Here is a 27,413-nt window from a genome sequence, read left to right as displayed (position 1 = left end):
ACTACACAAAACGTCACAATGCTGTAACTTCTTTGTAGAGAAAGGTGGAAAATATGGCCAAGAAGAACAGACTAGAAACATCTTTTAAAATTTTAGACAAACCTATATACATATCAGTCAACAGCATGTTTTCATGTCCCGGCCCTCTATGTGAAGGTTATGTTTTTCATGTTTCAGTTTTTTACAGTAATTAGTGTTTCCTGTTTTATTTTGGTACTCTTGTTCCAGGTAGTACTAAGGTACTAAGGTTCCATCACTTTCTGCCCTTGTGTGTTTCCCACCTGTGTGATTGTGTGCACCACCCTGATTAGTTCCAACTGTGTCTAATCACCCTCCTTTCCTTGTGTATTTCGTCGTTGTTACCTGTGTCGAAGCAGTTTTTTCCTTGTTGTGTTAGTTTATCTCCTAGTGCTTAGTGTTCCTTGTTTCCTGTTCCCTGTCTGCTGGACCTACTGCTGCTTTTGGATTTTGTAAGCCTTTCTTGATTGAATCATTGAACTCTGCGTGCTGCTTCCTCATCAATCTCTTCTGCATTTGGATCCAAACCTACATTGTTGAAACTAGTTTCAAGGTTTACAAAATCCAGGAGCAGCAGTAGGTCCAGCTGGCAGTGGACAGGAAAGAAACTAAGAACACTAAGCAATAGTTCTAACACAAGAAAAAAAACTGCTTTAATACTAGGAACGATAATAAACTGATAAAAGACAAAGGGAGGACAAAGACTAAATACACAAGGAAAGGAAGGTGATTAGACACAGGTGGAACGAATCACACAGATGGAAAACACACAAGGGCAGGAAGTGAAGTTGTCTGGAACTAGAAACATTGGGGAGTAGCAAAATAAAGCAATACACTGTAGGCCTGTAGGTCACAATAATCACCGCCGTCATTCATTCTGTGCCGAAAATAATTATTCTTTGTTTCCCGCCAACAGGTCAGGCTTCCTGTAATTGGACCTCTGCTGCTCCTTCCCCTCTTTCCATTGCTACAACAAATGCACAGACTTCAGGTACACTTGCAAAAGCCAACTGAATCATCATACTCACTGCCATATCAGTAGTAATTTTTTTTATCCCCACACTGCTGCTGCTGGTGTCACCCATCTGTTGTTGTGCCTCTTCTTGAAAATGAAAACCAACTCCAACCCTCTGGCATCCAATGAAGACACAAAATATGTCACATACTAGAGATAAATCGTCATCACTCGGTGGTGTGGAATACAGTAGCAGCAGAGAAGAAGTATTCAGAAAAAGGAATAGTTCTTTATTTGGAATGCATTACTCAAACATCATTTTAATTTTGTAATTGATTGACTAAACTAACTATAGCTGTTGGATGAATGTACTGGAGTAAGACAATATTTGCCTCAGAAAAAGTAAAGCCTAAAATGGAAGTATTGAAAGTGAAAATATAACTCAATTGTACCAAAGTAAAGTAGCCTATGAATATGTGTACTTATTTTGCATAACTAGAATCATCCCAATCACAGTCATATCAGCCTCCGACAAACCACAACTGTCCTTCTCACACTGCTGCTGCTCCTTCAAAAAGGGGAACAGTTTTACCTTTAACATTAAAGGGGAACTCTTTAAAACAATACTGACATTTCCATATGGACAGTACCTGTTTGTACTTATGGACATTTTCAACGTAAGTGATGGGTTCTCATTGAATGTAATGCATTGTGAAGTTCAGCTGAAGCTAATATGAGGCAAAAAAAAATGTGAAAATTGTCCTTTAAAGATCAGTTTACTAATTATGGAGAGTACAGCCTGTGAAACCAACTATAATTGAGAATGTCCTCTCCTGGAAAACGCCTCAATAAGTTGTTTGTTCAAGCAGCAATTATTACTCATATTAACGTTTATGGTAGCGGCACCCTCTAGTGGCTGTAGTAATTATGATGGGAGAAAAGCAGGAAGTAAGGCGACGAAGACAAACAAGAGTCAGTTATGACTCTTTCTATTCTGAATCAATTTTTATCAATGGACTTTTAAATTTGAAAAACTTCCTTTTAGCCAAGAAAGGTGATTTAAAAACCTTTGATGTCACCACAATGTAAAGTCTATGGGCCGAGCAGAAAGTCACTGGCAGGGCCAGCTGGAGAAACACTACTGCGCATATTCAGTCGGCCGCATATCACAGAAGTAAAACCAGAAGCTTAGAACCTTTTTTGGCATATGCGCCAGGAGAGCAACTGCGTTGAACTGAATAGGCGCCATTTTGGGATCTGGTATCCATTTAATATAATACATCCATAATTTTAACCCAAACCTTGATCTAAACATAACTAAGTAGTTATTTTGCCTATGGGTCTGTGGGCCGCTAGGGTAGCTAATTTATGAAATGCTCCTGTGGGTCATATTAGAGGGTAAGAATAAACACCCTTTATTGTTGTATGGTTTGGAGGATTTGTTGGTAGGGGTGGGGGTAAAAATCGTTACAGCATAGTATTGCGATATTTTCCGTGGCAATTCTGTATCAATACACGGATACCAAGTATTGATCTTTTATTATATAAATAGCACATGCAAATTTAACTCTTTGGTACTAGAATAACAAAATCAATTGCTTTGTCAAATAAAAGTGAAGTGAGATGAACAAACTCTAAAAATAAAAAACAATAAATTATATTTTTAGATAAAACAGATGTTGACAAAGTTTTCCTTTGGGGACAAAATAAAATAATAAATTGCAATATATTGCACAATATCGCAATAATATTGTATAGTGACATAAGCATCATGATAATATCATATCGTGGGGCCTCTGGCAATTCCCACCTCTACTCTGTGGTTCTGGGATACGGATAATATCATCTGTATTATCTCAGGATATCTCCATCTCTGCTGCATTGATTTTGACCATTTTCAAAATCTGTCTCATCAACGTTCTGTCTTTCTTTCTTACAACAGTATACTTCTTAGTTAATGTCACCGTGGATGTCAGTGGACAAAAGAATGAATCACAAATCACTGCCTGGGTATGTAGGAAAACTGGTCACGGACTAGTTGCTAATTAAAATACTGCATGATGTTTTTATCCTGTGAATAAATATGAGTCTCATGTTGCTTTTCTCAGCTGAGTCAGGTGTTCCAAAACAATTTGCAGAGCTGCGTGTCTTCAAACCAAGGAACAACTGCTACGCCTACCTCTCCACAAACTACATCTGCAAGCACTTCAAATGAGACGACACTCATGATGACAGCAACAACAACAACGTTACAGAGCAACAACACAACTACAGCTGCAGCAACCCCAACGTCACAGAGCAACGACACAACTACAGCTTCAGGAACCCCAACGTTACAGAGCAACAACACAACTACAGCTGCAGCAACCCCAACGTCACAGAGCAACGACACAACTACAGCTTCAGGAACCCCAACGTTACAGAGCAACAACACAACTACAGCTGCAGCAACCCCAATGTCACAGAGCAACAACACAACTACAGCTACAGCAACCCCAACGTTACAGAGCAACAACACAACTACAGCTACAGCAACCCCAACGTTACAGAGCAACAACACAACTACAGCTGCAGCAACCACAATGTTTCAAAGCAACAACACAACTACAGCTGCAGCAACCCCAACGTCACAGAGCAACAACACAACTACAGCTTCAGTAACCACAACGTCACAGAGCAACAACACAACTACAGCTGCAGCAACTCCAACGTCACAGAGCAACAACACAACTACAGCTTCAGTAACCACAACGTCACAGAGCAACAACACAACTACAGCTGCAGCAACTCCAACGTCACAGAGCAACAACAAAACTACAGCTGCAGCAACCCCAAAGCCACAGAGCAACAACACAACTACAGCTAAAGCAACCCTAATGAGGATAGTTCGTAAAATTGGGGACAGTGTGACACAAACCAGGTATCAATGCAACAATTTCTTATTAAATGAACGAAAGAATGAATGAAAGAATGAAGCTCCATTTTGATTGCAAAGACCACTATGGGTATTTCACCAGAGAACGTTTTTTGTTGAAGTTACTCATTATTTAGTATAGAAATGCTTATTTTTTTACACTGTGGATAGGAAGAGATTGAGCAAAAAACTCATTGCAGGATCTTTTCTGTTTTGTTGTTGTAATTTGCTGTTTTAATAGTTAACTCCTAATGAAAGTAAACTCCAAACTGCATTATTACAGTAGTGCATTTTACTGACAGTTTCTCAAAAGTCCATACTAAGATAAGACAAAGATAAGATAAACTTTGTATTGATCCCCAGATTCCCACAATTGAACCTGTAGCAACACAGTCTCTGGGTGTACTGTAAATTAAGCAAGAACATGAATTCAACTTTGATTTGTAAGAGGAAACATGATATTTCTTCTTTGTTTTTCATTAGTCTTGTCTAAATGTATTTTTCAGTGCGATCAGTAATGACATATCAACTGGCCTATTTCAAGTAAGTTAACATTTAAATGTATCTGTGGGTCACAGTGTGTGAATAGAAGGAGCATGCTAATCAAGATTGATTTTTATGTTTTAGGGAATTAATGTTTCATGCACCCCAACGACTGCAACAATGTAAGTGAAATCAACCATTTTTAAATGACTAAAACAAGAATTTATTTGTTGTTAACACCAACCTTATACTTCAGAAACATCAACTGTTCTGTGATGCTACAGCTGACGCAGCGCGTCCCATCATGTTGTATACTGAGTACGCTCTGTGCAGCCAGTCAAACCTCTACTGACATTCATGTGGTGGGAAAAACCGCAGATATAAAGAGTGAGTGTTACATAATCTGAAATTCTAATTCATAATTACCTACCTAATAAGTTCCCATAATGCAATCAAACCTTTGTGTCATTGAACAGATCCACTACAAAATCAGTGCAATAACACTATGCAAGAGCAAAACAGTTGCATTTATACAGGTCAAACCGGTGCATCATGGTAAGATATTTGGTATTCACGTTTTTTTTCTCCATTTGTAACCACCCAACATATTTATTAAAATAACATTCAAAAACAATTAAACACAGTGAAATTACTTCATGTTTTCTAAAGCAATATTTATGAATTGATGTTTCGGGTAAATAAAGTATGATCATGTATTGTATAATTGCCTCCACATTTTATGAGGTTGTTGGGTGCACACATCAATTGTGGCTATCTTTCAACAGTGAAGAGTCGGGGACTGCATATGTGATGCCTCAACCCAACTCAACTCACTGTGGTGCAGGTGAGTTCTGAACTTTTTCCTCAAACATCTTCAAAGTTTCAAACCACAGAAAGTAAAGGAAGTATTCACCCCCTTGTCAATGATCTATGTACATTAACCCACAATGTCAAAGTAGACATTGCGACATTATTAAGTAGACGTTACATGAAGTCCAAGCAAGTCACTGCGCCCGGCCAAGTAATAGATTAGTCCTGAAAAAAACAACCTACAACATGCTTTGACTTTGTTTCAGATAAGGTGAACAACACCTGCGACTGCTCTGCTTATTGCAGTAGACCTGGTTAGTGTTTTAGCACCTAACAAAACCATCAGATTATTAGCCTAAATAGATACAGTCTGAAAGGTTTTTACAAGTTAATATTGTTTCTTTGTTTTCAGATGCATACTACACTTTTCAAATTTCAATACAAGATTCCAAGATTAACTTTTCATATATCTCATCCGTGGTAAGTTTACAGGCACAAATAGAACATGCATGCATGTGTAAGTGTGTATTTTAGTATTTGTCTGTAATTATCCATTTTGCATCAAATAACGAATGTAGCATCAAGCTATAATCTCTTGGATCTTTACAGATTTCTAAGCTTAAACAACAACCAACATGCCCTTCAAGTGGAGGGTGAGTTTTGCCGTTCTTCAAGCATGTACAGATTAAATTTCACGTGAATAAATACCCTTTAATCAAATTAAAAATTAAATTGTATTGTTCCTTTGCAGTGTTTCATGTCCATTGTCCAACATTGCATCTGAATACAAGGTAATCAGCCACCAAATTGTCATCTTTTATCATCATCATCAACAACAACAAGGGATTTATTAATTTGCTTTTTGATTTGCTTTAAACTAAATCTATCTTTTACTGTAGCTTATGATTGACTTGACTTAATAATTATCCAACTGAAATATGTAGTGAAATATATTGTTTTTGAGTCATGCATTTCATTAAGAAAATTGGCCACTTGTCACAAAAATGCATTAAGTGCTACTTTATGACAATTTTCTCTATTTGTGACACTGTTTGAGCAGTTTGTTCATTAAATACATTTGGCACTTAATTGACACTTTGTGCATATTTCAAGCCAGTTTTTGAAAAATGTTCTTATCTTTTAAGGCCCAGAAGTACATATTGTATTCAAAGCATATAAAACATATTTTAATGTATTACTTTAATATAATCACTTGAGATAGTTAGACTAAAATGGAAATCTCTACTCAGGATGCCAATGTGGATTGTGGAAGCACAGCAACAACGTGAGTCTAATCCTATTAGTAGCTCTGCAGGAACATTTCTATGCACTCATACATTTGAACAGTGATTTAAATGTGTGCACTTCTGATTTTTTAATTCTAGTCTTCAAAGCTGCAAAGTCATTTTAGGTTTTGGCCACGAGGTTCCTATCTGTAACGTGTCAGCAGCCGTGATTTATGTGCTTCAGTCTGAGAAAGGAATCAGTTACAATGGACCAGTGACCCGAGCAGGTGTGTATATCAACTACAGGGAATCAAGTCAATTCAATATCAATTAATACAGTCAAAAAAGTAACTGCAGGTGTGTGCTTTAAAACTCCTCATTTATGTTTTATTTGTCACACAGCAATTTGTGGAAATTCAGAAATCAGCGACAATCCACTAAACTCTGAGTTTGTGTGGTTTACCATTAACCTACAGCCTGCTACCTTTTGTACAACAATAGAAGGATCTTACACCCTCACTTGGTTTGTATGATCTTCTTACCACCCTATCTTCTGCACTAACTTAACTAAATCCTTCAGGGCTGACTGTATTGTAGTTGATCAACATTTAACACCTGATGTGAAAATTCTACAAATACTTTCACCCAAGATATTAATTTGTTTTTTTTCTTTATAGTCAAAAGGGAATCAATTTGGTTTTGCAGCTGGAAGAGCAGTGTATTCAGGGGGTGTTTACTACACCCAGCCCAAATGTGACAACCGCACAACCAAACACCACCACCTTGTCTGTAAATGTAACTTCATCCCCGCTGAACACAACAGCTCAAGCCCTGAATGCCACCACCACTGCTGCTAAAGTCACGGTCACAGGTTTGTTATCTCCTCAGCACTGTGTACAACTCTGTTGCAACATTTACATCATTATAGCATCATTATACCGTCCCCTTTAAATTGTATTGACTACAGCTGAAAGCCAAGTCAACGCACTGCTTGAGCTGACCAGAGACGTGTCTAAGCTGAACTCCAGCCAGGTGAATCAGCTGGTGTCTCAGCTGGAGAAACTTTTGTCAGGCCCGACCGTCAGTCTGGCCCTGGGGAACACTTCCATCCACGTCGTCAGCAATCTGCTGGGTGCTTCTCCTGAGGTGCTGTCAGACTCCTCCAACAGGTTACAGATTACTTTATTTGACATTATTTAACACATTGTGTACTGTTAAGAAATTAGATGGTATAACTCAAGGGTTCTGGACCTTTTTAAGGTGCTGTAGGTAGGATTGTGAAGATCCAGGACTTAGCCAAACAATTTGAACATCGACAACTTCTCAGTCCCTCCCCCCTTTCCGCTAAAGCCCAAAACGGTCTCCTAAGCCCCTCCCCCCCACAAGGGAGAATGATTGTGTGTGCATGAGCAGTGACTGACATGCAGTAAGACACCCCCCGGCCCTGATTGGTGCATCTGAAGAAGAAGAGAAGAGCTGTGGATTTTTGCAAATCGCATTCCAGGTTGTAGGTGGTGCCAGAAGAACCAGATTTATTTTTAAATGGCCTGCTTCATGTAGTTCTACTCGCACATAGGGTCAGTTTCAGCAAATATACAGACAGAAAGTTAGTTTTATAAGTCTTACCTACTGTACCTTTAACCGTTTATAGATTAGCAATTTTGTTGCAGGCTGTCCAACTTGGAGCCTAATTGTTCTCCACCCTATTACTACACAAACTGACATATAAATGGGGTGTCCCATTACTCTGTTTGTCAGCTCACAAGCATGTAATCTCAAAATGTTTTGATAATGGACTTTTTTTGCGCGCTAATCACCTACATGTTGTGATGAAAAAGGCAGCACAGACGGTGCCAATTTTAATTTAATTACCACATAATTATTATTAGCTATTTTTACGGAGTCATATCGCTTCCTCGTGGCCCCGTAGAAACTATTACGAGGCTCAGTTCTGATCCGTGCCCTAGGGCTTGGGAACCACTGGTGTAACTGAATTGCCTCTAATTATTCATATTTTGCAAAATACCAATTAATTTCCTCTTTCATCAGGATTATAGGGATTGTTGACACAGTGGGGTTGAAGCTGGTCCTTAATGGACAGGCTGAGACCCTCTTGTCCCTGGATGTGGCTCTGTCTGTGAAACCAGTAGATGGCAGCAACTTTCAGGAAACAATTTTCTCCATCTCAGACCCCAATAATGTACAGGTATGGCATACATAAGTCAGTTTATTATATCTGTATAAAGGATTGTGTATGTTATACACCACAACATTTGTGAGGCTGTTTAGATGAGCCTGTAGGGTAGGCCTACTATTTTACAGCAGATGTTGGTGATTCAAGTTTTTTGAGTGAGAGCTTTCAGAGAACTGAAATTAGTGAAATTAAATATTAGGTGGACATCAAATGCTACATAGTTAACAGTGGTGAAAAGTTAATAAGTGTATTTAGTCAAGTACTTAACTTAAGTACAACTTAAGTGTACTTACTACTTTAGTATTTCCATTTTATGCTACTTAATACTTCAACTCCTCTACAGACATTTTAATTCCTGCGTGCACGTTCCACCAAAACAAGTTCCTTCCCAAGGCTAATTTGTGCCCAAGATGATTGTGATTGGTTTAAAGAAATGGCAATAAACCAGAGCACATTTTTCTCTTATCCCTGAGTGTTGTGTGGACTAGCCAGACCTTCCTCCGCAGCTCTGTGGAGATAGCTCTGGCAATGCAAACACAAACGCTGACATATCACAGCACAAAAAGCACATGTGTAACTAATGACATGAATTATGGTTTTCCATTTTTGTGTACTAGTTCCAGGGCCCTGGTATTTTGTTGGCATCGCCTTGCTATTGTTATTTGTTCCATGTGCGTTTTTCCTGCTATGACAGGTACAATTGTCTGCTGTGCAAAAGTGTCTTTTGCCCAAATATCCTGCTGCACTTGCAATGATTAGAAATAGTTCTCCAACATAACCTGCACATATATTGGTACAGAAATGATAGTGAATTGTTTTTAAACAATTAATGTAATCAATTTAATTTTAAACAATTCCTCAAAATTTAACAATTATCTTATATCTCAAAATACCTGCACTGGATACCCTCAACTGCATGTTAGTATAGGTTGAAAGGCTGTTGCTATTTTAGCATGAACACATTCACTAACTAGGTCCCCTAACCTACTTCCTTTCATCACAATGACATGACTTTTTGATTGATGATTTCTGAGGGTACATCCCTGGATTACATGTGTGATGTGTGGCAACCAAGAAGAAATGGGTTGAGCAGCTTTTTTACAACTTAGCTATTGCAAATAGTGATCTCTGACAGATTGATGTCTATGATGATAAAATCTAGTTGTTCGGCCTGCATCTTTCTGTTTATGGCCCATGTGTGTGTTGCAGGTCCGTGGGGATCCTAGGCTCAGAAGAAGTGTGAGAACAGATCCCTCCATCCCTCAGGGCTCCATCACGCTGCCCTCCTCTCTCACACAGAACCTGACTACGGAGCAACAGCGGCTGGCCTCCAGAGTCCAGTTCAATTTCTACCAGGAGAGCACAGTGTTCCAGGTCTATACATTCAACAAATGTCCCATTCAAAGCGAGAAAGAAACCCAGAACTCTGAGACGCTTGGATTTTAATTACAATACAGAAATACATTTTATCATCTGTGTTTTTAATTTTATATCCCAAATTTAGTGTTCCACATTTTAAATGACATATTATAACATCGTGTTTACAAACTGACAAGTTGTGTTTCTTGTGTTGTCTCTAAATGGCCATGCAGGATAGATCTTTGGGAAAACGCAAACTTAATAGTGGCATCCTGGGAGCGAGTGTGGCCAACCTGTCAATCACAAAACTGCAGGACGATGTTATAATTCACCTGAGGAACACAGAGCCCATTCCCGTAAGTCACTTTGAAAAAACTATCGTTTTTTTAAGGAAAATATGATGTTTTGCTTGCTAGATACACTAAACTACACAAATGTCTTCTTTCTACAAATATGGTAAAACAAAGAAAGGACAAATGGGACATTTTCAAATGTTTGAGTAGATGAAGAGTAAATACAGATAGGCCACAAACATGCTGTAAGTGTCATTCTTAATAAAGAAAAAAAAAGCATTATGTACAATTAGAAATTGTAAACTGATCCAAGCTCTTGTGCCTTTTCTCAAACTACAGGCTAATTTTGTGGCTACATGTGTTTTCTGGGACTTTACATTAAATGGTAAGATTTCAAATTAAGTCTATCAGAATTAAGTAAATATAAACGAAGATGAAATTATGGTTATCTGTGTTTTCTACTGGCAGATGGATCAGGTGGTTGGAATCCAAGAGGCTGTTTTGTACGAAACAGCACAGACAACGAGACAATTTGTGGCTGCAATCATTTGACCAGTTTTGCTATACTGCTGGTGAGAAGATGATACTTTTCGAATCTTTGTAATGCATCTTTTTGTTTGGTAAAAACTTTTCCACTCTGCTGTAACTTCTCTTTTTTTCTTTTTCTTACAGGACCTTTCCAAAGAGCCTGTAACAAGTCGTCTACAGGACAACATTCTTACCTTTATCACATATATTGGCTGTGGAGTCTCTGCCATCTTCCTGTCTATCACCCTCCTCACCTACTTGGCCTTTGAGTGAGTATTGAGAGCCATGAGATAATTTACACACATCCAACATTTTGAAATTACCATTGAAGCAGCATGCACTGTCCAGTCTCATGGCAGATCATCTTGTGATGCAATGTTGAACATTTTTCCTAAGCGACTGTATACAGACAAAACACTTTTTACAGTAGACGTATTGTTAATTGAGAAAAGTCCACTGAGATGTTTTGTGTTGGAACTCTGAAGGAAGTTGCGGAAGGACATTCCATCCAAAATCCTTATCCAGCTGTGCCTGGCTCTGCTGCTGCTGAACTTGGTCTTCTTGGTGGATGCATGGCTGGCTCTCTATCCACACGCTGTAGGCCTCTGCATCTCCACTGCCTGGTTTCTTCACTACTTCCTGCTGGTTACCTTCACCTGGATGGGACTTGAGGCCGCCCACATGTACCTGGCCATCGTGAAAGTCTTCAATAGCTACATATCACACTACATGCTGAAGTTCTCGCTGGTCGGCTGGGGTGTCCCGATGATTGTGGTCATTATTGTCATTGCGATTGACAAGAATAACTACGGTCTTGTCTCCTATGGAAAGTTTGCCGATGGCTCTAGTGATGACTTGTAAGTCTTCTGACAGATGCCTTCACAGTAACATGCACATTATTCGACACAAACTAAAAGATATTCCACAAATACGAAGACACATGAAAATAAAACCTGCACAAAAACATGAAACTAACCCTTTGATTTTCTCCCATCCCATGTCCTCTACCACAGCTGCTGGCTGAAAAATGACATTGCTTTCTATGTGGCAGTGGTGGTCTATTTCTGCATCATTTTTCTGTTTAACTTTGTCATGTTCGTCGTGGTGTTGGTCCAGCTGTGTCGGATAAAGAGACAGAACCCTCAAAATTTGCAGCACCGCACCACGCTGCAGGATGTGCGAAGCGTTGTGGGGATAACAATACTCCTGGGCCTCACTTGGGGCTTTGCTTTTTTTGCCTGGGGGCCTGTGAACCTGCCATTCATGTACCTCTTTACCATCTTTAACTCCTTGCAAGGTGAGTTGACTTATTTGTGTCTGGGTGTTCACGTGATAGTGGGTCCATTAAAACCTGGGTGAGGTCATTTTTTTCTCATCAGGGCTTCGCAGCAGTAATATAGACATTTTATTGTATTACAACTTGGGTCTTTTATTTGTACACACTGAAAGTCCCTGGGTAAAATAGGTTTGCATCAATATACTGTAGCACCAACAAAATACTGGGTTAACATTACCCAGTAGGCCTACCCATGGATAGAAAACAACCAAAGAAGAGGGGTTGCTTTTTGAGCCAATGTTGTGTGTTATTTTTTGGCTAGACACAGCAAAGCAGGGGCCAGCCCTATACAAGTGAAAGTCTGCCACAGAGTGAGTGAGTGAGTGATGAATTAGCACCATTGGTTGGTTGAGTTGGATTTTCCCCATTGGCCCTTGCCCTTTCAAAAATGAATGAGCATGACAGTGTTTCCGCTGGTAATGTCTTTGCATCCGCAATCAATCATTATCTGATCCACTTCCTTAATACATTTTGGTGCCACTTATTTTCTGTATAGATTTGTATTTTCCTGTATATGAGTTTCAAACATGGTGTTTCAATTCTATATTTGTAGGGTGTTGACACAGTTTCATGCTAGAGAGAGAATAATGCCCTGCAGAGTGCAGACAGGTGTTGGCGATCAGGGCAGAGAAGAAATGAACAGTAAAGTGGTAGTAAATGTACAAATACAGCAGCTCCTCAAGACCCAAGTAAAGTCCCTGTGTCTGCTTCCCAAACTCTGGGTAAATGAAGGGGATTAACCCCGAAGAGAGCATCAACTTCAACCCTGGAGGAAAAGTAAAGTATCCCCTGTTCTTCCTGACCACGGTCTGAATGCTGAAGCAGAAAGGTTGTCTTGCTCTGTCTTCCAACATTTGAGGCTGTAGTTCATAATTGTCATGGGATGCAACCTAGGTCTGGACTGTTTAACAAAGTAACACTAATTACACGAAAACTTGTAATTGTTTAGATTAAATGTTTTTGTGTGATTAATGTTCTGTAGAGCATCACATTGTTGATAATTGCATGTTTATATAGTTCAAAGCAGTCCTTAATTATTTGTCCCAAATGTAGCTTGACCACTATATTCTACATCAGTACACTTCAAAAACAAATATTACTGGGCCCACTACAGAAAATTGCAGATGAAAATTAAATATATTCAGGAATTCACATTACTGACAATGCCTGTACAAACTAAACCTACAATAAGACCCAAGTTGTAATAAGCCGGAATTATCCTTTAATACGCTTTAATAAGGTCTTAGTCTTGTTTCGCTCACCTTTTACACAGAATGTGAAGAAAAAGTTGACAAAGAATGAAAACGCCTTATGCAAGTGGGATCCCAATTACAAACACTATTAATGTGTGTCATACAAAGTTGTGTGGTATTTCGTAGCATTAGAAGAGCCATAAAATCCAACCCAGATTTAGTTATTATATATATTTTAGTAATTAAACTTTTTAGTGGCTACTACTTATTCTTTCATGTTTTGTTAAAAAACATATCCATTACTAAATCACATTAGTTATTTGGAATATTAAGTAGGCTATGCAGTGCACAGATCTTATTAAACAGAGATAACTAAGGATGTTAAGTTTCTGTATGGGAGGGGTTCTGCCTGAAGCGGTGCAAAGGCTCATGGGGAAAAAAAAAATGTTCTGAATGGTTTCTGTCCTAGTTAAAGTGTGTTTTAATAAGGTTCTGTTAATGTTTTGGGTGTGCATTTATGTCATCTGGGTTTTAGTTTTGTATGGTTGATTTAGTGTTTAGTGTAGTGATTTATTGTTGCACCATGCCCGAGACCGGGGGGTGGGGGGGACTGATGGGCTCTGGGCAGTGAGGGAATATCCAGGAGGTATATACACAGATTAGAAACTAGTAACACTATCATCTTGATTGAAACAATCTCTGCAGTACTATACATTTGGAAATTTTTATATAATGTCCTGCATGTATGCTTTCCCTTTTTATTTGGAGCAAATATAATATGTTGTTCCTAATATCATGTTGTTTTAAAGTAAAAACTATTTTTATTTAAACAAATTAATTGTATAGAATTTGTAATGTTTCTTTGCATGTTTAACTTAACATGCCCATTTTACATGACTCCAGAAAAACAAAAGTATGTTTACTAATGATTTTTAGTAATGACTACTAATGTAAACTTGATTTGTCTACTGCATCAACTTACGGCCCTGTGTTAATACAACTTGACCTGTTAAGTCAACTAATTTGATTTGATCATTTTCAAACAGACCCCTAAAGACAAAAACGTAAAACGTTGCAAAACGTAATCTCTAGCCGACTGTAAAATTAGTGATTAGATAAACTGTGTATGCAGTATGCATGTACTATAGAAATGCTGTTTCTGTCTTGTAGGTTTCTTTATATTTGTGTTCCACTGTGCGGTGAAGGAAAATGTGAGGAAGCAGTGGAGGACCTACCTGTGCTGTGGCAGAATGAGACTAGCAGAGAACTCAGGTGAAAGATGTTCACTTTACATTTCACAACTCTACCAGTCTGGCTGGAAACCTTTACATGTTTCACACTCATGTACTCCTCTATTTGGTTTCTGATTCTTTTGAATATGGACATCTGTTCCTTCAAAGAAAAAAAATTCAAGTGCATTAGATACATGATGGTAATTAATTACACATAAAATATGTAACACTTCACCTTGTATCTTCTGAAATTTCTTTTCACAGAATGGAGCCGCACTGCAACACAGAAGACTGTGAATAAGTCATCAGTGACCAGACTAAGATCTCATCATTCCTCAAATTCTTCCCAATCTAACAATTTATCCAGCTCCTCTTTCCTCGCCAATGACTCTTCAGAGCAGATTAATGGCATTGGTGGGTAAATACAGTCTTTACTGGATTAAAATTGTAGCAACACAAACTTACGTGTGGGTTGTTACCCAGTTCTATTTTTTATTTACTAACAATTTCAATATTAAATAGCCTGAAGTCTTAATAAAGGCTTTTAAACTTTTTGAAAGAAGAGTGCCTTGGGCCCATCTTTCATCTTCATGATTTGTTTGAACTTCTGAGCACTTCAGACCTTTTTTCTGATATTTATTTTTCTTCCATAATTTATACAGTATATATAAAAATATAGCTCAACATTATTTCATATTTACTACATATAATTGAGTGGTCAATTTAACAATGCGTCTGTAAAAATAGAATTAATGTCATAGTGCTGTGTTACAGGTAGCCCATTTGAAGACAGATCAATCACAGCGGATGAAGTCCCCAGTACGGATGTGGTCCTCAACGAGATCAACAGGCAGTACAGAACCCAACAAGCGCCCTAATCCAAAAAGGACATCAGACTTTTGAACGGTCCTTATTTTGAAATACTTGTATATGTTAAGAGTAATTTATGTACCGTCCATCTGCATGTCATACATTATACATGGCACTTAGTTTATACACTTTCCTATATTCATACTTGTCTTAATTATATTTGCACAAGGAACCAAAACAACCTTTATTTTTTGTACAGTAATGTTATCAATTTAATAAGTCATATTCCAGTGGTATATTGCATATAGTGATGTTGACCCATGATCAACAAGTCAATATCAGAACAAGCCAACAGACTGGTCCAAGTTCAGTTTAACAAAAAAATAGTTATTGTAGCTTTCAAACAGAAGGGACACCATGGCACAGTAAAGTGATCCAAAAAGCTTTAAACTCCCATATGCTGCAAATAAATCTTACATCTACATTTCTAATTATAGATTTAAGCATTTGTAAGGTTTTCTTAGCTGCCAAAGCACTTTTGATGAAATGTCTTTATGTAAATTACTTAAACTCATTAACACAACTGTACAAACCTTTATCATTGGCTGTATCTACATTGTATTCCTGTTCACTGTTCATATTGACATGCTTTTCTGAAAATTATTCCAAGGGTGTCCTTGATTATTATTCATCAATTCCATTTCTTTTGGATAAAAACAAAAGTCAACATTTCCCCCAAAAACACTTTATTGAAGAGATCAAAGAAAGTATCTCAAGTGTGACCAAACAGCATTTGGTTAAATTATATTGAATAAATAAATGTAACCGAGTCCCACAGGGTTGATCACGAATAAACGTGCTGTGTACTGTATATGCAAGCTACATTCACTGTCCTTTACATGCACCTAATACAGTCTTAAAAAACTTAAAATATATCAGGAGAAACCAAAAGGTGCTAATAAAACAGGACATAAAAACAGCACAAGCACAAAGGTGGCAAAGTGGTGGAATCGTTTCCCTTTTAAAACACATTTGGACTTAAACACTTCAGTCTCACTGGGCATGGTCACATTGCGTTGATACAATCTGAAATAATCAAATCACATTTGAGAGGCAGTAACAAAAACATCTTAAAAGCAACTCTGTTCAGCTATGCTGAGGCTATATATTGGCCTATCACACGACATGAGCTCATTACTCAAAAGTAAAGAACTTAGAAAACCTAAAAGAAAACAAGAGAACACACACACACACCTGTTGAGGATGTAAGATGAGTTACACCACATTATCAGTGTATCTAATCACTGTTTAAACATCGAACAGTTCCTTCAGAGTACATGCAAATGGACAATCAAAATTACAAACAAAATACAACATAGGTTGTAGCAAACAATGGTTAAAACAAAGGAGGAGGAAGATTAGGGTAGAATGGGGTTATAAGAGAGGGGATAAAACCGCCATTGTACCCTTAAGATGTGGTCAGACTGAATGTAAAGTCAATTTCATCTTAATTCATTCACAGTAACTTGACTGCTGAAGCGTTTTGCAATCCATCCCTATTAACTAAAAACAATACCAATTGCTGTACAGATGTTTGCTGTAGTGAGCCAGCCGTAGCTCACAAACAATAGGTATGGACTGTCAAGAGTGTGTGGAACAGTGCACTTTATACATTTTATTCTTATACGTTTTTTAAATCCTGCACCTTTTTCAAACTATTTATTACAACTTTTTTATTATTGTTTTTTTAGCTTTATTATATTTTCTTTATTTGTTTTGTAAGGATAGGACTGGCAAAGCAAGCTTTTCATCGCATGGTGTAAGTTGTCTTTACTGTGCATATGACAATAAACCTCTTGAATCTCTTTTCATATTTCTCCAGCTAAACTCTTTAAATTTTAAAGCCCACATAAAAATCCATTTATCCAAACTTTGTGTTGCATCTAATTTTTATGTCACATTCAGTCTGAACACACCTTTAAGGCTACAGCAGAAATGGGAGGAGCATTCACATTCCAGCTGCTGAGGATTCAAGCAGAGAAGACTGGGGTTCTTTACTTCTTCCATACGGAGTAGAAAACCCATCTGACACAATAGAATTAAGGATTGTACACATCAAAATATGACAGCATGCACATTGCAATTCATTTATATACACTGTAGCACCTTTCATTACATGTAAACCCAAAGTGCTTTCCATTAAAAAACAAGATGTAAAAATATAAGCATAAATATTAAAACAAAGCAAAAACAGAAATAAGAATACAGTATGAGCATCAACACGGCAATCCTTGATGCAATCCTCAAAAAAAAAAAAGAAAAAAAGTGTGACAATACAACTTCACACCCACACACAATGTAATTAATCAAATGCCTGAGAGAATAGTAAGGTTCTAAATATACTTTTAAATGTAGACACAGTTGTGATGGACCTCAGGTCATCAGGCAGCTTGTACCAGAGAGCAGGCCCACAGTAACTGAAGCCCCCTCACCAGACCTGGATCTAATGCTGAGTACAGCTAGAAGGCCTCTGCCTGATGACCTGAGAGGCCTGATGGGGTTACGATCACTGAGCAAGTCAGAGATGTACAAAGGAGTTAACCATTAAGTGCTTTATAGACTATTAGCAGGATTTTGAAGGTGATTCTGTACAGTATCACAGGAGCCAATACAATGATTGCTTAAATGTACAGTATTGCGTTGTGCACATTCAGGCATGTATGAACAAATCATTTTACGTGTACGAATTTCTCCCATCTAGCGTTGAGATCATATATCATAATCAACTCTCTCGCACCACGCAGTTCAAAGTACTTATTACAGCTACGGTAGCCTTCACTCTTCAAAAAAATGGTCTCTTGCTCTTTTCAATATCCTTTTTATTTGTCTGGGTGAAGAAGAAGACTCCTGTTCCTGAAATATGGATTTGGAATATGTGTGGTCCTCCATGTTTCCTTCTTCAAACTCGCCGGGGCCGGGAAGCTACGATACCCATTAGCAGCTCCTGTGAGTTTATCATGTGACAGCGAAAAACGTGAAAGGCGGAGCAGTATCTCCTGTATGTCCCTTACTGGCTAACGTATTTCAAGATGGCACATGAATATGGAGCGTCTACCCCAGTTCATGTGAATGCAAATGTAAAATTTCAAGCCAAAAGGAATACTCTGAATTGATGGTGGTGGTAAATATTCATGAAAAAGGACACGTTTGTAAACGGGCAACACAGATTTTAAAAATTAACAACTAAACACGTTACACACTGGACCTTTAAAGGATAATTATAGTTCCTTACAACTTGGGTCTCATTTTTGTCTGTCATTTGACAGTAAAATATAAAACATTTTAGCGTTGTTTTGCTTGTGAATGTATGCAAACCAAAATAGTAAATGGGATATACAAAATATATTTTTGTAAATTAATTCAGTAACAACATTAGCATATAAAAAAAACCTTAGAACCGATAAAAGGATACTGCTCCAAGTAGGAGGGCACACATGTCACCTCTTTGGAGAACGCCACCGGACACGAGAGCTTCCCCAGCTGTTCCTCATACAGACTCAGTGCCTCTGTTAGGGTCTCAGCGTTACCCTGGTAACCAGTAGCAGGAGGAAAAAAATGTCATGAAAATGACTTCTCTCCTTGTTAGCCAGTTTCCCATTCCATAAAATATTCCCATTTGAAACTAATTTTTATATTAAGATAGTGACCATGAATTTCATCCCATCTACTTTTTCATTCTAATCATAACCCATCAAATAAGACCATTCTCTCCCGGATTGATAACCAACTGGTTTAACTGTGCTCCGTTCCCTCCTTGCAATATCTCCTCCCCAGATATCCTGTTCCAACAAGAAATACATCAAATGAAGGAAGCTTCTCTGAAAATGCCATTCCACTGGGGTTTTAGCGATTAGTCTCAGGAATGCAAAAGTTTTCAGTAGAAATGGTTAAGGACAGATTGGAGCAACCCCAGTATACTGACAGTTTGCACTAAACATACTCAGCAGTTACTAAATAATGACTCACCTGTGTGAAATATTTCCCCGAGGGATGCAGGACTTTAATTGACAGATCTAAGATTAGACGCAGGAACTCCCATGTAGAGTCTACAATAAACAGACAGATTCAAACCAGTTAAACGAGCTGCATTTGTGCAACACCACAGAGTATACAGTATATGTATACATACTACAGTACAGTATAAAAAATTAAATACAAAAACCTTCTTCTGGCTGCGTGGATATTGGGATTGCAGTCAGGTCATTGATGACGTAATCAAACGTCTTTCCTTCCTGGACATACTTCTTCAGCACAGGGACACAGTCCTCTACTAGTATCTGTAACGCAGGAGACGAGGAGAATCCACTTAACTTTCCTCTCAAGTTTAGAAAATGTGCTTAATACATTGCTCTCGTTTTAAATGAAGTAAAATCTCAGACTGTCACCATTGTGTTTATCTAGTGCACGCACAGTCATGTATGACCCAATACATAGTTCTAACAATGGCGCCACACTGATCAACAGGTGGTGGTTACAGGCCAATAAATGCTGCAATGCGCCAGCAAAGACAGGGAAGAAGAAGAAGACTGCAAGCTAGTAAATGTGGATGTGCTGGATTTGAAATACTGAATCTGCTTTGTGAAACATTTTCTCAATAGAAGGAAATGCTGTCATCAACCACACAGAACACCTTTAACAAAGCCAGTTGATGAACCAGTTTCACGATACCGGTTATTCAAGTGCACCAATGTTAGGCTCAGTGAAGAGGCAAAGATTTTACGGAAGTAACATTAATATTCATTCAGCACTCACTTGGTAGCAGTCTCCCTTCAGGTTGTCGAGGATATTCCCGCAAGTTCCTCTCATGTACTTTTTGCAAGCATCTATCACCTTCTGGTCAATGTACACACTTTGTTAAGGAATGATCAATCAGGTGCAAATGTACAATTATACCTTTTAGTAAAACGCTGTGAGAGAAAACTACATTGCAAGAAAAAAGCTTCAGCAGCAGAACACAAAGGATATATCCAACATGGTGATCATCTTTGGCTTTTGTTTGACCATCTCAAAAAGGATGCCTCCATCACCTCCTCCTAATATCAGCACCTCTTTTCCAGCATAATTCTCTCTTCCGCTACCCATGATGGCTTGGGTGTAGGCCAAATCACTCTCTGCTAGGTCTGCAAGGTAAATCAATTACTTACACACTAAAATACTTGATCAATTCTTATGAATACAAATACAATAATCACCATCAAATAAAGTGTTGCAAGTTTAATCTAGTACATTACATAACACTTTTATGTAGATTAACACACCAACAGTGCACTTTAAAACAATTTTTCATCATCAATTTATGCAGCCAAACTGTATCTTGTGTCTCAAAATGAAAAACCATGTTTGTAGTTTTGTATACACTTACTTAAGTCATTATCGAGTATGAGGACATTTCCATACTGCTGAGAGTGCAATATCTTTATGTTTTGGTATGCAGAATCTTCTTCGTACACTATCTGGTCCATGTCATACTCAACCAGTCTGCCATCAGCTGTGGGCCAGTATCGGTCAACCTCTGCTCCTCGTACGAGGGCTGGGAGCCTTGGGGTAAATGGTGAACAATACAATTAATCAATATTACTGCAAATGCCTTTTTACAACATGAGCGAAGCCATGAACCTCCAGATACGTACCTTTTAATCCTTGTAATATTGCCATTTAAGATAACCTTTAGCTTCGTTTCCAGTGCATTTAAAAGCTGTGGAGAAACAAATTGATTCTGAAACACCACAAAAGCTTAAATGCACAACAATTCTAGTCAACTAGTGGGATACTTTATAGAGATACATGGGTGTCACTCAACGCCAAAACACATAGGCAGTGAACAATGCAGCAGCCATATTGTTTCACTGCATTCTGCATGCATCTACTGGTGCTCCACAGCAATTAGGGGCACAGTTGTACTTAGATGACTGCTAAATGTCCTGTCCATGGGAAAGTGCATGTTTGAGCACCTAAGACAGGTAGACAACATGTGCAGGCAATACTGTTGGACACTGGTCCTCAGCTTATAGTTCTGTCACATATCCAAAAGCTATTATTAAAATCACCTACATTGTCTAGTTGTGCAATGTTATCCTCTTCATAACACTGCAGATCAATGGTGACCAACGCATGGGAGTGCACACGCAGAATAGCAAGCCTGAGAAATGAAGTGGTAAAGATAAAGAGATTGACACAAAGCAATAAAGTGAGTAGAACATTTTTATTTTTACTACAGTGCTCAGCATAAATGAGTACACCCATGCTAAATTTGACTAAAAAGAGGAATAAAAAAAAAATCATCTTTTGGAAATTGATCTTAATGCCTTAATTAAAAAAATGAGGAAAAATCCAACCTTTAAGGACACCAATTTTCTTTGTGAATGAATAATGTATCGTGAGTGAATAAATAAATGTTCTTCCTTAAAATACAGGTGGGCATAAGTGAGTACACCCCCATGTTAAATTCCCATAGAGGCAGGCAGATTTTTATTTTGAAAGGCCAGTTATTTCATGGATCCAGGATACTATGCATCCTGATAAAGTTCCCTTGGCCTCTGGATTTAAAATAGCCCCACATCATCACATACCCTTCACCATACCTAGAGACTGGCAAATCATCTCTCAATGCAAATCAAACCAACCATTAGGCTAACCGACATAAAAACATGCCAATCTCTAGGTATGGTGAAGGTTATGTGATGATGTGGGGCTATTTTAATTCAAAAGGCCAACGGGCCCTTGGTCCAACACTGGTTGAGTTAGCACTATCAGCTGAATGGCTTAGTGCAGGCGCTAATGGAACCAAAGGTGTATCTCGTAAATCACCCCACTAATAATGCCCGGAATGGTACCAAACTTCTACAGTAGTACATATAGGTTCTGTACTCATAAAACGAGGCATTGGAAAGTTTGTAAGTACACCAGGAGTTTATTTAAATAACACTTGCCCGATGGCTTCTACTCTCTGCTGCTACCGGCAGAAAGATGAGTGCTTAGGGACCGTCTAAGTTTGATAAACTTTGCATCCATATTTTTTTTGCTGCGTTACCATGGAGACCACACTGCACTCTCGCTTTTCGGCAAAGACCAGCCCTACTTTGCATCCGATTGGCTAGAACTCGTTTCATTGGTAGGTGGAAGTTCGATGATTGGTTAAATCCAGCGCATCAAAACAAATCCCATGTGGACTTTTTAATTTATTTATTTTTCTAAAATAGTCAAAACGCCAGAAATTGGGCACCAGGCCCGAGTACTTCAGCCCTGCGTTAGTTAGTTCCTCATATGAGAGGAACGCAGTTCCTCTCATATGATTGGTAGTTGAAATCAATAGACTCGAAAATAATAAAAGGCATGAAAATTCCCAATTTTTTTCCTCTCATGGCCGCACGCCGGAGATCCGGCACGGTGCCAGGATACTTTAAGCCCTGCATTAGATTTGAAGTGCCAACACCACAGAACCAGCTGAATTTTAGAAAAGGTCGCTATTTAGGCAACGGTTTTGTGTGTTACAGATACCCCTATCAGTGAGACAGGGTCATAAAACTTCCGTCATGATCTAGCCTATAATTAGCTTTCATTTTAATGCTTGAATGATATTAAGACATTTAATTTGCATTCATTCATGTTCACTTTTTTAATAATTAATATAGGCAACAGAACAAGCTTATAGGCTGTATTATGCATAGATGACCAGAAGCACCAACCCTGAGGTCACTTTTCATCACAAAACAGATGATTGATTCTTCTTTCTGCAGTGACAGCAGAGGCCACTAAAAACCTTTTAAGTATGTACGTTATAGTATACTTGTTGTCCTTCATCCTCCACGGCATCAATCCCCCCTTTTTTCAACTTGTTTATGAACGCCATCACAGTTATTGGGCTTTTAAAAGAAACTTTGGACTTTGTAGGTGCACCGCCGCTGCAGAATTATGAGCTGGATTCACATGATCATTACCACCCTCTACTCTTGTGTTTCACCATAAAAAAAAATAAATAAATGTATAAATAGAAGAATATATTTGGTAGAATATTAGTAAGAGAGTCTCTAGCCACCTTGATCTTGCTTTCTCTGTGTCTAAAGGCCTGGGAGTGATAGTGATAAGACTTGTGGGGGTTGCAGCTGGATCGGAGAAGCGCCCAGGAAATTCATTAACACAGTATCAAAATTAACTGGCCAGATACGCAGAGAGAACAATGGTCTAGTGATGGATCTGCGCGAATTGCGGTGGAAACCGGAGGCCTGGACCAGGTGCACTGATAACGGCACATACATCGTTGCAGAAGGAGGAATCTGAAGAAGGATAAAGAGAGAGGGTAAAGTTTAGGTCGGGCATTCGGACTCCCGGAAAGACTGTTGGCGGTAGGGCGACAGAGGATTGTCTTGAAGGAAGTCTGATTCCTTATGCATAAGCTGTAACTACTTGCAATATTGTCACTAAAGATGATTGACTTAAACTAGAGGACTCCTGTATGTTATTTCTGGCCGACCATTAAACGAACACAAAAGGTTAAAAGGTGCAGTCTGAGACAACTTCAATTGGTCCTAAATCGACACTGGCCACTGGGGCCAGGCCCGAACCGGCACCAGAACCACCCTAAATCTTCAGGCTGCAGAAAATATAGTTTTGGTCGATGGGTCCTCATTGGACACTCCAAAATTGAAACAAGGTTGGAGTAGGTGCGTCATAACACTTTTGGTGAGTCTTCGGCCATTTAGAACAATAGTTGTACTTCAAAATGCGCGCGTCAGATGCTTGCAGTGTGTTTTGGGCCTGGGAATCCATGGAATCCTGCGTTCCTTCTGACAATAACTGCCGTTTTTCATGATAGTTGAAACCACTATTGAATAATGATACCAGACTTTCGTTAAGTGCATTAAACTGAATTTAGTCGCATGTTCTCTTTGTACAACAATACATCTGGAGCCATATTTACAAAACATACTGAGACTGAAAGTAGCTCCTAACTGGCAAAGTTAGAAAAGAACTCCTAATAATTAAGGTGTCCTATGTTTAGAACTCCCAAGTGGTTTCATCTAAGAGTAATTCACAGAAAGATTCAACATCTGAGAGAAGTTAAGAGGCAGTCCAACACCTAGTCGCCGTCAATAATGAGCAGCAGGTAATCACGATGCCTCATCGTGTTTCATAAAAATAGAATCTAAATTTTATGCTCCCACTCCTGTGTATTGAATATTTTATTTCACATTCACTGACGGACTGGTCACCAGATGCCATAGAAAAGTGACGAAATGTGGCAGTATTAAGATATATTGTTGTTATGCAACATGTAAAACTAATATGTAATAAACTACACAACTCTGAGATTTTTCTAAAAATCCCTGCATCTGTACTACAGACTAGGGTTGGGCGATATATATCGTCTACGATAATATTGTGATTGTTGTGTTAACGATGTGCAAATTGACATTATCGAGTATTTAAATTGCTTAGAAAAAACACTTCAAAACACGCATTAAAACTTGAGTGGTAGAAGGGGCGACGAAGATGACGGCGTGCGATTGTGCAGTGGCTCCTAGCTCTCCTGTCAGTGTATATTTATGTTTTTTGTTTGTGTTTTTCGTAACATTCCCATGTAGAGGTCTTACTAACAAGTACAGCCGCACTGAACTAATCAATATAGGACTACGATACAACACAGCCGTTACAAGAGCCTTCCAGGCGGCTCATAACATCCCGGAGGACATAGCCAGACCACCGGGCGCTCCGTGGATTGTTGTCTACAGCACTGCCAAGCCTCCTACTCACCAACGTCAGATCCATCGCACACAAAATGGATGAGCTGGAACTCAGCATAGCAACGAACAACTACACACGGAACTGCTGCGTGATGATTATCACCGAAACCTGGCTGAACCCCCGCATCCCGGATGCCGCTGTGCAGCCCGAGCTAGCTACCGGCAGGATCAAGACAAGAACTCCGGCAAGACCGGGAGGACTGTGCATTTCTGTGCATAATGAATGGAGTACCAACAGCAGGATCGTTGCAGGCTGTGCTTTTACACCGGTTGATCTCTAATCTCCAACATAACCTGCTCGGGAGCATCCAACTACTCCTGATCCCAGCATACATCCCGGTCAGAAGGACTATACAGCCAAGTAGAAGGACTATCAAAACCTGGCCTGACACTGCTCTATCCCAGCTCCAGGACTGCTTCCAATAAGGACACGGTTGTGTGCAATATGTTACAGAACAGAGCCCTTTGTTTCTTATTATGCATTAATCTTGCTTGTATGCTGCACAATTTACATTACAGCAGAGGTGTACAACTGAATGTTTACTTGGAGTTCAATGTTCCTACACTAGTTCAATTAGTATTTTGTATGTCTTTGAATTGTTTTTACTTGAATACTTACATTTTAAAGAAAATAAATAAGAACTGTTTTCATTCAACATTGTGCCCATTATTGTCATCAGTGATTAAGTAACTCAGACTTTTAAAAACACATTTTTAAAAGGATATCGTCTAATTATTGTTATCGTCAAAATCGCCAAAAATATCGAGACATTATTTTTTGGCCATATCGCCCACCCCTACTACAGATAAAAGAAAACAATTATAAGGCAACCAAGAAATGGTGTTCTTACCGGCCATTTTTGCCTACAAAAGTACCAAGGTATCCATGCCCATTTGTTTCATGTGCAGTCTCTGTCATTTCTTGCTCATGAAATATGGACAGCAGATCAGGAACTGTCGTAGCAGAGTCAACTGGGAAAAGAGAGAGGGTGGAACAATTAAAAACTAATAATAATCTTCCCCCTTTTTATATTCTCTGCATCAGTGGTGAAAGTAGTACTCAGATCCTTTACTAAATGTGGCAATGAAAAAATGCCCTATTATGACAGAACTATTATGAACGAAATGTGCTTATGTATTTAAGTAAAAGTACTCCTTATGCAGGTAAAATGGCCCCTGAAAGTGTCATATTGTTATACTTTATACTGCTGAATTGTCACTTAATTATTATAGATGGATTAACATGTAAGCAGCATTTTTCTGCTGTAGCTGGTGAAGGTTGAACTAATTGTAACTATTGTAATTACAGTTGGGTAGTTTAATGTACGATAAATCCAAACAAACACTCATTCTAACCAATGGTGGAACTTTATCACTCAGTGACTCAGCGACACAATTTCCAGGTGCTAGGGGTTATTGGTGACTAAAGTAAGGCTAACGCCAACTCCTATTTTGAGACAAGTAGGTTAATGCTGGTCTAACGGCGGTTGAAGACCTCGTTTACACTTTTACCAGTCTCGGCATCAGTTCACTAGCTACTCACCTTTACGGTGAGTTAGATTCTTAGCACACAAAAAACTACAAAAATGGCTGAAAATGCGCGACAGCGCTGGGTTAACACACTTTCCACAAGCTAGAGGAGCCTCCATCCAAAGCAATGAGACTGAATAGACGTCAACTTAAAATATATATATATAAAACCTTTAACACACAAACATGCAATTGGCATTAAGTTATTTACCAACAATAACTTTCAGCTTTAAACCCCAACTTATCAAACAATATATACGTGTATGTCATTATTAGCCATGTTTCATCAAAATCAATATAGCGTTACTGTTTTGAAGGACAGTGACAGACTAGCAGACATTAGCAGGCTAGCCAGCTAGCTATCGTACAGCCCTGATGCAGTGGCTGTAACGTTAACCGTTAACATGAATTCTTGCACTGACTGTATTCAGCCGCTCATCGCGCTCATTTTACCTGCCGTAGAGAGCTTGAAGTCGAGAGTATAATGTCGCAGTGCCATGTCTGAGTGCAACCTTCATCCATGCCTGGGAATAGGCCGGCTGCGAGTATTTATCTGCAGAGACAGAGGTAGGGCCGTGCTACCACTGCTGCTACCAAACCAGGCGTGGCTTCTGCGCTGCGGTGCGGTACTCCGGTGATGTGGTGACAGCTCAGAGAGTAAAAAATGAGACGAGAGAGAAATCTTCCTCCGCTGTCTTTCCAATGGAGCACTACGCGGAATGGTGAAAGCAT

The 27,413-nt window shown here is 38.8% G+C and overlaps 2 protein-coding genes across 2 annotated transcripts in view; one reads left to right on the top strand and one right to left on the bottom strand.

Moving 5' to 3' along the window:
- LOC144527741 (uncharacterized) overlaps window positions 1-17,216 on the top strand; it is a 19,242-nt gene extending 2,026 nt beyond the window's left edge. The window contains exons 4-31 of the mRNA XM_078265970.1: window positions 935-1,009; window positions 2,916-2,983; window positions 3,082-3,893; window positions 4,394-4,430; window positions 4,515-4,552; window positions 4,627-4,757; window positions 4,847-4,925; window positions 5,156-5,214; window positions 5,447-5,494; window positions 5,593-5,660; window positions 5,790-5,833; window positions 5,932-5,971; window positions 6,431-6,465; window positions 6,566-6,693; window positions 6,809-6,929; window positions 7,084-7,277; window positions 7,374-7,575; window positions 8,456-8,612; window positions 9,810-9,974; window positions 10,193-10,315; window positions 10,592-10,637; window positions 10,721-10,824; window positions 10,925-11,049; window positions 11,266-11,637; window positions 11,794-12,077; window positions 14,480-14,581; window positions 14,806-14,955; window positions 15,316-17,216. Coding sequence (XP_078122096.1) covers window positions 935-1,009; window positions 2,916-2,983; window positions 3,082-3,893; window positions 4,394-4,430; window positions 4,515-4,552; window positions 4,627-4,757; window positions 4,847-4,925; window positions 5,156-5,214; window positions 5,447-5,494; window positions 5,593-5,660; window positions 5,790-5,833; window positions 5,932-5,971; window positions 6,431-6,465; window positions 6,566-6,693; window positions 6,809-6,929; window positions 7,084-7,277; window positions 7,374-7,575; window positions 8,456-8,612; window positions 9,810-9,974; window positions 10,193-10,315; window positions 10,592-10,637; window positions 10,721-10,824; window positions 10,925-11,049; window positions 11,266-11,637; window positions 11,794-12,077; window positions 14,480-14,581; window positions 14,806-14,955; window positions 15,316-15,419 — 3,911 coding nt within the window. The 3' untranslated portion in view covers window positions 15,420-17,216. The remainder of the gene's footprint in view (window positions 1-934; window positions 1,010-2,915; window positions 2,984-3,081; window positions 3,894-4,393; window positions 4,431-4,514; window positions 4,553-4,626; window positions 4,758-4,846; window positions 4,926-5,155; window positions 5,215-5,446; window positions 5,495-5,592; window positions 5,661-5,789; window positions 5,834-5,931; window positions 5,972-6,430; window positions 6,466-6,565; window positions 6,694-6,808; window positions 6,930-7,083; window positions 7,278-7,373; window positions 7,576-8,455; window positions 8,613-9,809; window positions 9,975-10,192; window positions 10,316-10,591; window positions 10,638-10,720; window positions 10,825-10,924; window positions 11,050-11,265; window positions 11,638-11,793; window positions 12,078-14,479; window positions 14,582-14,805; window positions 14,956-15,315) is intronic.
- Window positions 16,081-27,413, bottom strand: sms (spermine synthase). The gene is made up of 11 exons (XM_078265972.1): window positions 27,135-27,413; window positions 26,003-26,123; window positions 21,463-21,550; window positions 21,042-21,106; window positions 20,774-20,949; window positions 20,377-20,531; window positions 20,164-20,253; window positions 19,574-19,688; window positions 19,378-19,457; window positions 18,824-18,939; window positions 16,081-17,436 (listed from the first exon to the last, which is right to left on the bottom strand). The coding sequence occupies exons 1-11, from the start codon at window positions 27,178-27,180 to the stop codon at window positions 17,406-17,408; spliced, it is 1,083 nt and encodes a 360-aa protein (XP_078122098.1). The 5' UTR covers window positions 27,181-27,413; the 3' UTR covers window positions 16,081-17,405.

The sequence above is a fragment of the Sander vitreus genome, chromosome 13 (assembly GCF_031162955.1).
Source record: "Sander vitreus isolate 19-12246 chromosome 13, sanVit1, whole genome shotgun sequence".
NCBI classification, from domain to species: Eukaryota; Metazoa; Chordata; class Actinopteri; order Perciformes; family Percidae; genus Sander; species Sander vitreus.
The sequence above is the reverse complement of the archived record's forward strand: the minus strand, read 5'-3'. Positions and strand labels throughout refer to the sequence as shown.